The sequence below is a fragment of the Podarcis melisellensis genome (assembly GCF_964234715.1).
Source record: "Podarcis melisellensis genome assembly, chromosome: 1".
In the NCBI taxonomy this organism is placed as follows: Eukaryota; Metazoa; Chordata; class Lepidosauria; order Squamata; family Lacertidae; genus Podarcis; species Podarcis melisellensis.
In genome coordinates, this window is record NC_138528.1 from 72,396,481 (window position 1) to 72,412,014 (window position 15,534).

A 15,534-nucleotide genomic window follows, 5' to 3' on the forward strand; every position below is an offset into this window, starting at 1 on the left:
GACATCATAGAAAACCATAGTGAAGCTCCCTGCACTATGGCTTGGTGTGATGTCTGAATGGGTTGGGTGCAGCAGCCAAATAGGTTATAATCATTGGGTCTGAGCCTAGGGGTCATGCACAAGCTACTTCTTTCCCTAGCTTGTCAGGTCCAGATCTTTTATACATTCATCTCATGCAGTGCTTCCCTTCCCAGTCAGTCAAAGAATAGTTTGCCATTGCATCAAGACTTACAAACTATGGTTTGTGTTTGCAATTGAAAGCAGACTTGGGAGTAGGTTTCTAATTCTGGGCTAGAAGGCAAGTGCAAATCCTGGTACAGTGGTGCCTCGCAAGACGAAATTAATTCGTTACGCAAGTCTTTTCGTCTTGCGAGTTTTTCGTCTTGCGAAGCACGGTTTCCCATAGGAATGCATTGAAAATCAATCAATGCGTTCCTATGGAAACCGCCTTCAGACCAGGTCCGGGGACAGTCTGTCCCCCGACCTCTTCTGAAGGCCGGCGGGGGGCGAAAGTCTTTGCTCCCCCCCCCCCCGCCTGCCTTCAAAAGCCGTCCGGGAGAGCGGAGAATCACAGCGCGTTTCTCCGCTCTCCCGGGAAGGCAGGCAGGGGGGAGCAAAGACTTTCGCCCCCCGCCGGCCTTCAGAAGAGGTCCAGGACCTCTTCTGAAGGCCGGCGGGGGGCAAAAGTTTTTGCTCCCCCCGTCTGCCTTCAAAAGCTGTCTGGGATAGGGGGAAGCGCTTCCCTGCTATCCCGGACCGCTTTTAAAATGCTGGCGGTGGGGAGCAAAGCCTTTCGGCCCCCGCCGGCCTTCCTGGACCTCTTCTGAAGGCTGGGGGGGGGAAGGCTTTGCTCCCCACCGCCAGCATTTAAAAGAGGTCCCCGGAGATTTCCCTATGGGCTTTCTTCTTGCGAAGCAAGCCCATAGGGAAAATCGTCTAGCGAAGCAACGCAAAAACTGAAAAACCCTTTCGTCTAGCGGGTTTTTCGTCTTGCGAGGCATTCGTCTTGCGGGGCACCACTGTATATTGCAGGAATAGGCAGCATGGTGCCCTCCATATGTTTTGGATAACAACTTCCATCATTCCTTTTTGATTAAAAAAATAGAATTATAATTGACATTATGGTGTCTTAACTTTGGGAGGCAGTAGCAGTGACTAGCAACTGCCACAAAGAGAGCCCCATTTGTAAGGCAACTGTCACTAGGAAAAGAGACCCAGGGGCTTTGTCTCTGGGTCACAATGGCAGAAACATAATACAGGATCTGAAGGTGTTGCTCTGTCAAAGGTTTTGGATTCTAGAGGCTTCCTCCCTCATTAGTGACAGAACGGCACCTTCCCCAACTTCCTACTTAGTTAAATGAGCTTTCTCTTTATGAGGCTTATCCTATTGTCTGAAGTGCTTATCGCTTCCAAACTGCATCTCCTTTCTTCATCCACATAGATTTGCTGTGACCTTCTCTGAAGAGAATGGGAAGGTCTTTTGTTGTGGTATCAGGGGCAGGGAAAGGAGTGCTTTGTGTGTACTTAGGAACTTACATACCTTTATGTGATCTTCAGATTGGGGCGGTGGTGTTGAAACTAGTTTCCTCATTCCAGTGGTGCAATCTTGTGGCTCGGCTGAAGTTGCAGTTGCTTGGTACAGGCTGCCTTCTTTTAACCCCCAAGGTTAAGAAAAAGTGTTGTTGCAGTTTGAAGCAGCGATTACTAGTGTCAGGAGCACTTCCTGCTCTGAGGCGAGCTTCATGAGAAATGAAGCCTGTCTGTTTGATGCATCCATCGCTCTGTGTCCATCAGAGTGGGGAGCTTCAGTGATGCATTGGCCCCTTCTCCACGCTCCAGCACAGTTCTGACTCTGGGAAAGGGGGGCAATGAGAGGCCTATTAACTGGGCTATTTTGCAGTCACAGGGAAGGTCCCAGCCTATTTCTCTGAGAGCTGCTTGAGGAAAATAATAATTATAAATATGGAAGCACAACTACTGCAGAACACATACATTTAGTGCCTATCTGTCTCATAAGTTCAAGGGGGAAATTCACTCCGTAGCCTCTTAAATACTTCCAAGCCTCTGCTGTTTGAGAAAGAATATTTATAGATTTTTGACTGCCAAGTGAAATGTGCCTCCACTTTGCCTTCAGTTTTTATCCACACACAAAAAAAGGGGCCAAGGTATCCAGAATTCGGAAAATACTGATGTTAGGAGTCCATAATTCAATCAATAATATGTGTAATGGTAGATAATTCATCCTACAATTGTATCATGTTTCAAACTGAAGAGAGAAGTGTGTTGGAGTGGGGCTGTGTAAATGGGAGATTGAAGCATTTTTTTCTCTCTCTCCCCATACAGCTGTAATCTAATAGATATCTGTATTATATGATCCTCCCCCATGTGTTTTTAGGCATACTTTGAAAACGATCACTGGGTTCGCTATTTCCTACACACCGGGCACCTGACAATTGCTGGTTGTAAAATGTCCAAATCTTTGAAAAACTTTATTACAATAAAAGATGCACTTAAAAAGCACACAGGTAAGATATAAATATATACATATATTTAAGGAAGGAACACTTTCCATTCTTTTATTTTTTAAAATCATTTTTGAGACCAGCTAATGATTAATCTGACTGGTTTTTTTTCATTTATTAAAATTTCTTTTCTATTGTCTTTGGCACCATGGTTTCTACTGTAGTCCCATATCCTCCTGCACTTCTCCATTTTCTTTTTAAAACTCTCAACAGCTCGGCAATTACGGCTGGCTTTTCTTATGCATTCCTGGAAGGATACGCTAGACTATTCCAACAACACCATGGAGTCTGCTATTCAGTATGAGAAATTCATGAATGTAAGTTTACTTCCCCTCTTCATGTTTTCTGCTGTACAAATTTTGGGTTGTAATAATGTGATGTACCAGGTGTTTTCTTCTGCTGACTATATATGTATAATATATGTGCTCAGGTTTAGCAGGTTGGCCTGCCGTTTTATTAATCTCTTACCAGATCTGCACTCCAAATCTAGGCTTTGCAAACCATTTTTAAAAGCTCCTGTATCCATTCACCAATTCTCTCATCCCCAAATCTGCTCAAAACAACTTGGTCAACCTAATCTGTTCTATGTGCTTGATATATCCTATATTTGCATATATATTGTGGTAAAACAATAGTAACCAACAGGAAACTTGGTAGTAGTAGGAAGTTAAATAAAAGATCTCTCTTGGAAAGGTATCCTTCAGACTGTAATGGGCAGTGGCATGGGGGGGGGAGTAGGATGTAGGCCATCATTATCCTGTTTTTGCCTGGGACCTGATGAAGGGTCTTGAATTTCGTTAATTGCAAACACCATTGGCTTTTTTTGTTAATGTGCCATATCACATTATGCTAAGTCACAGCATAGACAAAAATCAGCTTGACAGCAGGTAATAGAAAAGTTGCTTTTCTTGGCAGATGCAGGGTATATCTTGTTCTTGGCTGAAAGTGAGTCTGATATGAGTATTGAAATAGCTAACTGGACAGTATACTTTGCAACAGGAAGACTTCAGATTGTGGGCTCTTTCCCTCCCCCTTTTAGGAGTTCTTTTTAAATGTGAAGGACATCCTTCGGGCCCCCGCTGATGTGACAGGCCAGTTTGAAAAATGGGAAAACCAGGAAATAGAGCTGAATAAAAGGTGAGTGAGAAACCTGTTTTCCCCCTCCTTTCTTCATGAATAGACATTTGTATATTCATGGTAATGGATCCCATTTTTCAAACTGGCATTTCCTTTTGGTGCAAGCAAGATAATCTTGCATTTCTACAACACTTTCCCCTGGATCTCAGTTACTTGTTAGTTCACATAGCAATCAGACTGCTTGTGGTGCAGATCCTAGATCCTTTCACATGCTTTCGGACTGTTTTTCTTAGTTCTTCACATAGATGTGTTTCCTTGCTTATTTTTACTATACACACCCACTTCATCCCAAAAGCTAAATTCTGAAACCTGCATAAATTAGGAACATGAAACAACTTTATATCAGTGTATTTGTTTTGCATACTTCATTCTATCATGCATGAGTAAATAGAGCACTGGGGGCTATTAAAGGCAGACCCCTGACACTGGGAATTTCCTCTACCCTTTCTTGGCTTCTGCAATTTATTATGCACTGACCACACATTTCTTATTTTTGTTTTCATCACCTCAGGGATTATAAATGGTTGTTTTAAAATAATACCTGAAAACCAAACTTCTCAGAATGTACTCAGTCTCAATAGACTTGACTTACTGGCTTGTGGATTGCAGCTAGATACTTAGGTTTTCTATTCAAACACCTAACTGTTTTGTTAATCCTGATGCTTTAAATGGCTGTATTAGTTTGTCAAGGTAAACTATGGTTAATTGTGAAAACAACCCACAGGGAACCTCAGACTTTATGCAGACTTACTTTTGCAACTGGTTTTGATTAACCACACCTTAGCCCTGCATCCAAATCTTAAACTGTGGTTCAACTAATTATGATTGATTGAAACAATCCAGCTTTCTTAACTCATGATGTAAAGTTGGTTTGTTTGACGCAATCCATAGTTGACCACAGTTTGTCTGGTTTTGACAACATGACACACTGCAGTTAATCAGAAACAGAAGCAAAAGCTTCTGAACTTATGATTGCCACACCAGCGGGAGGAGGTACACAAGCCCCAGGCTTGTACCTGTCATGATTTCTGAATGCCACTAATAAATCTTATAGTACTTATTGCAATTCATCAGAGGAGTCAGAAGAGTGCTACATTTACAGATTTGATTGACAGGATTGTTAAAATAAAATGCTGTCTCTGTAATGTAAATGTTTTCTGTTTTTTAGCACCATTCTATCATATTCTCTTCATGGATTTGCTTTTCTTGTGTTTTTCTTCTCTGATAACTTTTTCTCTCTCTCTCTTGTAATTTTCCATGCTTCACTCCATAACGTTCTTCATATTTCTTATCCTTCATTTACCTGGCAAGTTGTTTGATTCTTTTCTCTCCTTCCAAAGCTGGTTTCAAGATCTGTGTCTTTTTTCAGTATGTACTCTGAAATGCAAGAGAGAAATGGTGTATGTGGGAGTCTAGTCAGATACTGACTACTTCTTGTATTTCTTGCTCAATTTCTAACTGCTGCTAAAAGAGTCTTTCATGTAAATATGCAATTTCCTGACTTGTGCCACTTGAACCTGAGTTTAGATATGGCAGGAGGAGTGTACAAGTCTGGAGGTAGGGTTGGCTTGTTTTCATCATGGTAAACCATTGTTTATCATGACATCTGAATGTTGCCACCAAGTATGTGGTAGGGCTTTTCTCTCCCACTATCTGCCTGTTCAGGTTTTACCCTAGCAAGTAAAGTACTGAAATGCTTTTGGCTTTCTTTTATCTATGGAATACTGGAATCTTTGGCTGAAAACCATTAAGGATGACACAAATGACATGTTGGTCCTTCTTTGTTTCCCTGCCCTCCTTGGCTAGTTTTTATGACAAGAAGCTAGCAGTCCATGAAGCCTTGTGTGACAACATTGATACACGCACAGTTTTGGAAGAAGTGCGATCGTTGGTCAGTCAGTGTAATTCCTACATTGCTGCAAAGAAAACTGCGAGGCAAATGCCAAATAGAATGCTGCTGGAAAATATAAGTCTCTATCTTACACAGATGTTCAAGGTATGGGATTTTCACAAAACCTTTGAAACTGCTGCATGTGTGTTGTAACTGTGTGGGAATGTGTCGGCCTTTTCACTGTTTAGATAAGACTCCAGTCATTCCTGACTATGAGCCAAGCCTGGAGATGTTTGTGGGTTGCAGCCCAGCAACTTCTGGAGGGATTCCCCTACCACAAGGAAATAATTGTGACAAAAATGTAGCACTTTTGAAAGAAGGATTAGCTATCAGTATAAAACAGTGGTAGTACTTGAATTGTTTGCAAAGTTTTGCTGTTTCCTGGACATAGATAAATGGTCATCAAGCACTGCTATGCAAAGATCGTAGAAATATTGCAGTCCCCTGTACTTCCAGGAGGCCATGCTATGAGCAATGTTTACTCTTGGAAATAATGTCTTAATTGCAGCTCCAACCCAGTGCAGACAAAGTCCAGGAAACTCATTTGCCCAGCAAAGTTTTGTTCACAGCCTTTGGGGCTGGATTTTCTGTCAGTGTTAAAGTATCTGCTGCTGTGTGTTTTTTCAGTTTGTTTTGTGTTTCACTCGCATAGGTGTTCGGTGCTATAGAAAGCGATGAGGCTATCGGATTCCCAGTTGGAGGAAGTGCCCAAAACTTAAATGTAAGTTGTACGGAAATTTTACTGTGACAATCTCAACTCTGCTCATGGCTTTCAGAAAAATTGGATTACATGCTGAAGCAAAGCCACTTTTTCTGCTCATACGAATATAAAATTCTGCAGTAAAACTGAATCACGGAATCACTCCAATTGCATTTAGGTAAGAGAGAAGAATTATATGTGTATGTGAGAGCATAGCAAGGAAGGGCCAGAGTTCAGTTGTCGAGCCAAAGCTTTGCTTGCAAAGGTCATATCTAGATATAAGACTGGGAGGGACTACTGCCAGAAACCCTAGACAGCCGCTGCCGGTCAGAGTAGTCAGTACTGAGCTGGGATTGGCCAGTGATCTGACGTGGTAGAAGATAGTGTCTTATAGGCACCATTCAACCAACGAGCCCTGCCAGCAAAAGTGTAAGGACATTGTCTCTTCTCCTCTCTCCCACCCCAGCCATTCTTGGGGGTGGTCAGGAGAACCCCCAGAACAGCACACAGGGGGGTGGAGGGCAGATAGCTCCATCAGGCAAGCAGAAATGGTTGTGCTGATGGAGCAATCTGCTTAGTGCTATACTGAATTGCTCCCAATGTTCTTATGCTTCCTAGCAGTATTTTCAGAGGAAACCAGAAAGAAATGGGTTGAATCTCAACTAATGGACAAAATGTTTCATTCTGCAGCTTGAATCTACAGTGATGCCATACCTACAGGTTTTGTCCGAGTTCAGAGAAGGTGTGCGGCAAATTGCCCGAGAAAAGAAAGGTGACGTTAACTCTGTGCTTTTTTTTACAAATGGAGATCTCCACAAATGTGCAATTGTCTTACGAAATGTCATTTTTATTTGTACCATAGTGCTTTGTTTTCTTCCTCACACTTGTTCATCTGCTTGCTCGATATTGGTGTGGGCACACAGACGCATGTACTCTTCAAAACTCTTAAAGCCAAAAACTAGGGAGGTGTCTGCCTGCATTTGCCTTGCGTTTTACTTGCGTATGAGTCTGGGCCAGCTCTGCCATGAACCAGATTGAGGCAGCTGATTATGCAAGTCATGAAAGGGCAGCAAATCATTTATTTATTATTACCGTATTTTACTGCCGGGATGGAGCAGGCGCTTGTTGGATTTTCTGCCAAAAAAAAAAGACAGCTTTCCTCTGTACCTTGACTTTGGGTCAGGGTGGAGGATATGCCATTTGTTGTTTTCACCTCAGATAGCAACGTTTATTGGACCAACCCTGGTGTGAATGTCTGTGTATGCAAATGTGTTTACATATATGTGTTTGCCCTGTTATTAACAGATGAAAGTAAATGATGGCCCTTATTTGTATTGTGAGTTTTCAGAATGCCGTTTAACATTGTTCCATAGGATATACCAATTAAAACTCGTGTGTTTTGACAGAAAAATCCCCATAATGTATGTGCTTTGCGTTTGAAAAATACATAGAATTTCTCTTGACTGCATAGTAGTAATCTTACTGTGGTATGTCAGGGGTTGTTTTCCCTCAGTTATATTCCTCTGGAGGCATATTTTTGAAGCTGGAAAAGGAAACCTGTGTATTCCGTGGTTATATTTGATAGTGCCTTAGGAGCTAGTACTTAAACTTGGGGTGTGTGAGTCCATCACTTCCTGCAGCAATGCTTGGATAAGACTGAGGGGCAGGTGAACCTCATCAAAAGGCAAAGGGCCCTAAACAGTGTTCATTACAACTTCCTATAAAACTCTGAGCTGAGGCAATGCGCCTTCTTATCCTCTTATTTTCAGACATTGCAGAGCCTCATCATTTATATGTGGAAAGCTTTCTTTCTTTCTTTCTTTCTTTCTTTCTTTCTTTCTTTCTTTCTTTCTTTCTTGAGAGAGAATTGGAGTTTCAGCAAAGTACTCACTCAAAACTCAAACATTGATCATGAAGTGGAGGATCTTAACTGTGGGATATTAAAATGCCAAGCAAATAAAATTTCCTTTATCCCTGGTACAAGAAGAGTAGACACCAGAAACCCTGAGAGCAACACTGGTCATTCTTAGCAGGGAGCTGATTTGCTTTTTTGATGTTCTAGTGATAACGCACAGTGAATGAAAGAAAACTACCCCCCTCAAATAATTTGATAGCTGTACATTGAAAAGAATTTTCCCCTCTAATGAAGCCTTGCCAAGGAATGTCAGTCGAGTTTTCTTTTCAGCTCCTTCCTTTGAGAATAAGGAACTTCAAATCAGGAGTTCAGTCGCCAAACAATTGTGTTGGCTCACTGGAGCAAAAGTGGTGACCTCCATACTGGTGCACCTATAGAAATCTAATAATCTTCTTCATAGTAGTGTTGGTTATAAGTAATCAAATGCATTTATGTACATGCAGGAACAGTGTGCATGCAGACGGGGTGGTACTTGTTTTGATATATCTCTCTCCTCTGCATTGCACCACCAGCAGCATTTGAGGGTGAAAAAGCCCTTGTGGTTCAGAAGTATGTGGCTGTGCAATTGGAGGAAGGAGACTGCTGTAGTGAAGCAGATTGTAGTTGAGCATGCCTTTCATCAGGATTTGGCACATGCTCTTCTATGGATTATCACTAAAACCTTCTGTCTTTGATGTCCCTCTGAAAACACACTGTTGGCGCACATTAGTCCTGAAGTAATTCCTGATGCCTGAATATTAATTCTTCAGAAAATATAATACCTTGGATAATATTCTCACCCTCCACATAATGGGTTTTTTTTTATACACACATCTCTCATTCTCCTCTGCCAAGAAGGAATTTTCTCCTCTTTGCCGCTAAAGTTTAATTATTCATAGTTTTAGGCTGGTGAATATTTATAACTCAGGGAGACATCAATGCAGAGCAACTGCAGAGAATACCTTCCTTCCGGAGCACTTATAGCTTTTTCTTCACCTGTTCATGACAATACTTTTCAGCGTGTATTTAAAGAGGATTTTTTTTTAACTGTCTAGTTTTTATTGAGCTACTGGGGATGAAGATATTATTTTGATATTTATTAAATTTGTTAGTCACTTTATCTTGTCCAGGGCAACCCAAACGACTTAAAACCAGGCAGACAGAAAAACCCCTCACACAGATACATTAAAACAGAGAGTAAAACATAATCAATTAAAAACATCCTGCCCACTTCTAAAAGACCTATTATTATTAAGATACGCAGGCTTGGAGGCAGGCAAGCAGACTTTAAATCACTATAAGAGGCTAATAGTTCTAACAAAATGGATATCTCTACCTGTTATGTAGAGTGGGGAAGAACTGGCTAATGCCCCAGTTCACCTCAACCTTTTTTCATGAGTTGATAGCTTATGCTGTAGTACTTATAATATAATCCTATGTCACTCCATGAGACTTTTGACTTCTGCTTTCCAAGATAGAGGTTCAGTGAAAAGGAAGGAAGGGGAGGAAAGCAGAGACAAGGACTACAGAGTTGAGGGTGGGGAGAAAATCATATGTATTTCTGGTAGCAATTAAATCCCACTGTGTTCCAAGGACCTACCTTCTAGCACATGTGTTTAGGACTGAAGAAGGAGAATAGCAACTGTGGAGTTCTCCCCCACCCCATAGCATAGTGGAATTGGAAATGTCATTCATCCAAAAGGGGGAGAGCAAACCCATTGCTCCATGACATAATAAAAGGTGGTGTTCCCTTCTCATAAAACAGCCACCTGAATAAAAGATAAGAACTTTTGCAGACGTTGATATTAACAGTTTCATTTTATTCTTTGTAATTGTAGTGTTTGAAGTTCTGCAACTATGTGATTCTCTTCGAGATGATGTCCTTCCCGAGCATGGAGTTCGGTTTGAAGATCATGAAGGTAATTAAGTTGGAAATCAAACTGAGCTCCACAAGTTATTACATCCTGGTGTCTGTTTCCAACTAACAGTAATGAGGCGCAGTAGCAAAATGAATGAGGTTTGTCAAGCACCCTGGACACTTAAAAGATGCAGTGCTAAACACATTTATGTAGAAGTGGCATTTCAGTAGGATTTTCTTCCAAGTAAATATGGTGATGATTAGGATGTGAAATAGACACAACATCAAATAATAGCAGCAAGAAATTATAGTTTCTCAAACTTTCCAAGAGTTGTCCATCAATTAAGGTTAAGTGAGTTCTGCCTTTTGTGTTCAACAGTGTGATGTATATTTTCAGTAGCTGCAGAGGAGTTCAGCAGCATCTAGAGGGCCGCATGTTTCCATCCCTGGTGTGTATCATTGGGATAAATACTTAAAAGTAGTAATATACATGATCATTTATTCCTTGTAATGCTTTTATTGTAGGACTCCCAACTGTGGTCAAGCTAGTGGACAGAGACACCTTACTAAAAGAAAGAGAAGAGAAGAAAAAGGTTATACGTTATTTGAACTACTTTCTGTCTAGATGTGCCTAATTTTTGTCTAACATCATTTGGGATGGTCAGAGGAATATAGCCTGCATCAGTCTCCTTCCACAAGCACAGCTTCTGCTGAGGATCTTGGACTTTCTAGACCCCACCAACCATGCAAAGACCTCCTGTAGCAGTTGATGGGGCGAGGCAGCACTGCTCATTTGGCTTCCCAATAGGGATACAGCTGGTTAGGGGGAGAGGCAAGGTGGTGGGCGGGTGGTGTGGGTGCAGTGATTGTAGAGCTATATTGGCTCCACTGCCCTACTGGCGCTTTGCCAGTCACCTCGCCCCCCGACCCTCCTGTAATCTGTGGCAATCCTGGCATTTATAAACCGGGTAAACTCCTGTAATTAAGACACAATCACCTGACCAAAGGACTTTAACATGGCCAGTGTTCCAAGCTCCTTTCTTTCCTTTTAAAAAGCTCTGCAATTTTTCCTGGCTTTTGCTTATCAGAGTTTCTGAATAAGAGAACTCTAGGATTCTCTTGGTATGTTCACTCATTGTAGCTGACAAGTGCCATCTTCAGAGAGAAAAATGAACAAAAATCCTGTCATTTATAAGCAACTAAAATAAAAGTTACTTCCCATTTATAGATGTATCCCTCAGTGGTGATGCACTCCTATAAAATTAATGACACCATTCTCCCCAACCACCTAACAAGTACCTTCCGACATTAATCTTGAGATTACTACATTAGCACACATACTATTTTTATTGCATTATGGTGAACCTTGGGACGTGCATATGTATGAGGAACACGCAGAGCTGGTGATTTTAATTCCCTCAAAAGTCAAAGACTGGTTGTTCTGGATAGAACTTTGTAGAGCTAACAGCTTGATTAGGATCCTGTTGTATAAAACATAGCTGTGGATGATTTGCTAATAAAATGCTCAGTGATTTACTTCTGCATTTTTTAAATCCTAATGTTGCTTTTCAAATTCTTCTTCCATAGATTGAAGAAGAGAAAAAAAGGAAGAAAGAAGAGGCAGCTAGAAAGAAACAGGAACAGGAGGTAAAGTAACCAAATACAGTGGTACCTCGGGTTACATACGCTTCAGGTTACAGACTCCACTAACCCAGAAATAGTACTTCAGGTTAAGAACTTTGCTTCAGGATGAGAACAGAAATCGCGCAGTGGCGCCGCGGCAGCAGTGGGAGGCCCCATTAGCTAAAGTGGTGTCTCAGGTTAAGAACGAACCTCCGGAACGAATTATGTACGTAACCAGAGGTACCACTGTACTTTTTAAATATACATTTTAAAGGCTGGTTTTAATGGCACTGATGTCAGGCGAGAAAGGGCATGTTTCAGGCTTTATCTTCCGTTCATGTCACCTACTGTTATGTGAGCTGCAAAGCAGAGCTGAATTGGTAGAGAGACCTTAATCCACACAGCCCCTCAACACATACTTTCAAACACATATACACCCCTGAACCACCTTTTGCCCCAGCAGCCGTTCCCAAACCATTGAGTACTTTGGTAGACCTACAGCATGAATGACACTTGAGGACTTCCAGCTGAACTCAAGTGCTCCAGCATCCAACAGTATATAATTAGCAGAGGCTGCCAAAGACACCCTCTTTCCAGAACCAACAGTATAACATTTGCAGAGAGTGAGATGTGGAGAGACCTGCCCAGCCAACTCTCTGCTTATAGTCATTTATTCCAAACATTTTGTGTTGGAATCTTTCAGGAGAGAACATTGGGTTTTGCTGCCAAACACAAGGAAATGGCTTCTCAGTTGTGTGGGGTGGCTTTATCTACAGGCAAAACTGAATCCACTTCAGTCACAGCCTAGTAGCCCAAACATGCTGTATATTCTCTGCTACCACCATCCCAATCTCTCCACCCCTACCATGTGTACAAAGCCTATTTTTGCTCCTGGCGTATGCTTTGATCATCTGCAAATTGTTCATGTTTTGCTAGGCCTCTGTCTTCTATAAACATATTGCTGGGTTGCATTTAGAATGGCTCTTCTGTGACCTTCTATAGTGTTATGGAGGATCCCTCCAACTCATGTTTTCAAGGGGCATAGGGAGCTGCAGGCAGGAGGAGGGATCACTAGAATTGCTCCTCCCTACCCCTTTCCACCAATGGGAGTGTCTTGTAAGCACACCTCCTGCTTGGATCTGGATCCAATTCAATATATTTAAAAGCTCTATCTTCAACACCACAAGTGCACAGAGCAGCATCTCTTTAAAAGGGGAATGTCTTACCAATAGAAAGCTAAAATAACAAGTGTCTCTTAAAACTTTATTGGGCATTTGTTTTGCAGGTTGTTCTCATATCTTGCGATACATGGTATGAGAAAATAGGGTTTCAGCAGATTTTGAAGATACTTTTGTATTCAAGACCCAAACCAGTTTTAAATCCAAAAACTTATATGCTTTTCTGACACCCTTTTGCGGGGGCGGGTTGTGTCTTAGGAAGGATGAGCATCAGAGTATCAGCTTAAATTTGTTTTCAGGAATTGTTTTGATGTAGGCAGGTTAATACTGGCTGTGATATTCATGTATTCCAGAGTTGTAACACTTTTTAAATATATTGCAGGCAGTAAAATTGGCAAAAATGAAAATCCCACCAGGAGAAATGTTTAAATCGGAGCATGACAAGTATTCCAAATTTGATGAAAATGTAAGCATTACTGGGATTTTTCTTCCTTGAATATTGTATTTAGGGATCCTGGGGAAAGCTGCTAGTTCAATCCTGGACAATATAGACAGACAGACAGACAGACAGACAGACAAGCATTATTTTATTAACATTTGTGTAGCACTTTTAAGTGATCCAAGTGCTTTACGTTCATTATCTAACTGCAATCCTTAGAACACTCTGTAAGGCAAGGCAGTATTATTATCCCCTATATTGTATATTGGGGAGGAAGGGAAGGGAGACAGTGGCTGAGAGTTCATAACTAGAGCTCAACCGCCACACTACACCAGCTGTACAACCTATGCACGTTTATGCAGAAGTAAACTCTACTGAATTCAATGGGACTTGCTCCCAAATAACTCTGCATCGTATGTGAGTCTTTTGTTACAGCCACAAATTCTAGATCCTTTTCATATTTGTAACTTTGACACATTTTTCACCCCTCTTCAATGAGGATGCATGTCTATGGTTTTCTGTGCATGCAAAGGGAAATAGTGATAAGGCAGGTGAGTCCTAACAACCCTACCTCCTGCACCTAGAGGAGACAGACATGTTGACATCTGGAAGGACTACTACCTGATACTTAATAAGGAGGTTCAGCCTTAAACTCTTCCAAATCATTTCCTAACTTGATGTGTTACTACTTTTTTCCAGAAACTTTTGGAGTTACATATGTGGTTTATTGGGCTTGAATAAATAAGCAAAGAACCCAGGTTTTTATTTTTCTTGTTGATAATGCCTAATTACTGGTGAAAAGGGATAATGCTATTGCATTACCACAGCAGAAAGAAACAAAAACGTTGAGATAACATGGTCCTAAGATAATGAATTAATGTTTTCCAGGGGTTTCCAACTCATGACACAGAAGGCAAAGAACTCAGCAAAGGTCAAACGAAGAAACTAAAGAAACTCTATGAAGCACAAGAAAAACTGTACAAAGAATATCTTCAAATGGTTCAGAATGGAGTTGCAAACTGAGAACAAAACTTGGACAATCTGCGTCTTCAATAAAATATACAGCTGGATAACCTTTGTGAGGGGAAATGCATTTTCACTGGGCTTTAACTTTCCACATTGTGCTGAACAAAAAGTAATGCTGCAATCCTATACACACACGGGATTAAGTCCCATTGAACACAATGAGACTTACTTCTGAGTAAACATGCATAGGATTGCATGGTTAATATTACCTTGTTTAAAACGTCAATAAAAGTTTTGTTAGTTAAATAAGGTTCTGTAATATTTTTATGTGATACAAGTCAATAAACAATTTGCTAACTGTCCCTAAGAAGATTTTTTTTGGGGAAATAGAGGTGCGTAGGGGGAGGGGGGATCAGAGACAGTGTCCTTTCCATCTCTACCATCTGTAGCAGCATCAGGTTGGACTTTGGCTCCATGGAACTCTGGATTCAACCCCTTAATTTTAGCTGGACTTGTATCTTTTGTGAGAAGCCATTCAAGCCAAACTCACAATGTCTCAATTCATCTGTTAAAACTATGAGGAGAATTCTGTTTGTAATATGGATAGTACATGCACTTAGCTTTGCTCAACAGAAGTTTTTACATGTGCTTAACTTCGGTAACCAAGTACTGTCTCTGACATTTACTTTCTGAACTGTAAGCCTAAGAACACACCTGCTTCAATTCATTTCCTCTATGGGGACTCCACAAATGCCATGTCTTTCCCCCCTTTGTTTTGTTGCTCCTTTTGAGGAGCTTAAAAGGATAACCTTGAGGAAGTGGAAAAGGGCATCAGTATTTTTCTCCAGCAGGAGCATTCTGTTGGACTGAGCTTCTTAAGCAATGTGTAAATGGAGTACAGTATCAGTTAGTGTGGACAGCGACTATTGGTCACTGCCTCTACCCTTAAAAACATACGGAGGAGTGGGATCCCCTAAGGCAGTGCTGTAGCTAAGATGATGCTCTCCAAATGTTGTTGGACTATAGCTCCTATTATCCCTGACCATTGGCCATGATTGTGGGGGCAAGTGGGAGTTCAACAACATTCAGAGACCACCACTGAGGCTGCCTGTACTCTAAGGAGAAGCCCTGAAATTAAAGTGCCTGGACATTTAAAACAGACTTAATAAATGTTATATTTTGGCTGTTGGTTTTGAAATAAAATTGGCAAGAAAATCTGCAATGCCAGATAAATGGCATCCTGGAAATACAGGGTACTGCAATGTCCCGATCATCTTTGCACAGCAGTGCTTGATGATTCTTGGCCAGGAACAAAAAGCACTGCCT

The 15,534-nt window shown here is 41.2% G+C and overlaps 1 protein-coding gene across 2 annotated transcripts in view; it reads left to right on the top strand.

Moving 5' to 3' along the window:
- The window catches only part of CARS1 (cysteinyl-tRNA synthetase 1), a 33,479-nt gene extending 18,909 nt beyond the window's left edge, over positions 1-14,570 (top strand). For both annotated transcript variants that reach the window (XM_081903751.1, XM_081903752.1), the window contains 11 exons: positions 2,396-2,525; positions 2,736-2,839; positions 3,562-3,659; positions 5,466-5,655; positions 6,203-6,271; positions 6,941-7,022; positions 9,983-10,063; positions 10,528-10,595; positions 11,590-11,649; positions 13,186-13,269; positions 14,131-14,570. In XM_081903751.1, coding sequence (XP_081759877.1) covers positions 2,396-2,525; positions 2,736-2,839; positions 3,562-3,659; positions 5,466-5,655; positions 6,203-6,271; positions 6,941-7,022; positions 9,983-10,063; positions 10,528-10,595; positions 11,590-11,649; positions 13,186-13,269; positions 14,131-14,265 — 1,101 coding nt within the window. In that variant the 3' untranslated portion in view covers positions 14,266-14,570. The remainder of the gene's footprint in view (positions 1-2,395; positions 2,526-2,735; positions 2,840-3,561; positions 3,660-5,465; positions 5,656-6,202; positions 6,272-6,940; positions 7,023-9,982; positions 10,064-10,527; positions 10,596-11,589; positions 11,650-13,185; positions 13,270-14,130) is intronic.
- The last annotated feature ends 964 nt before the right edge of the window (positions 14,571-15,534 follow it).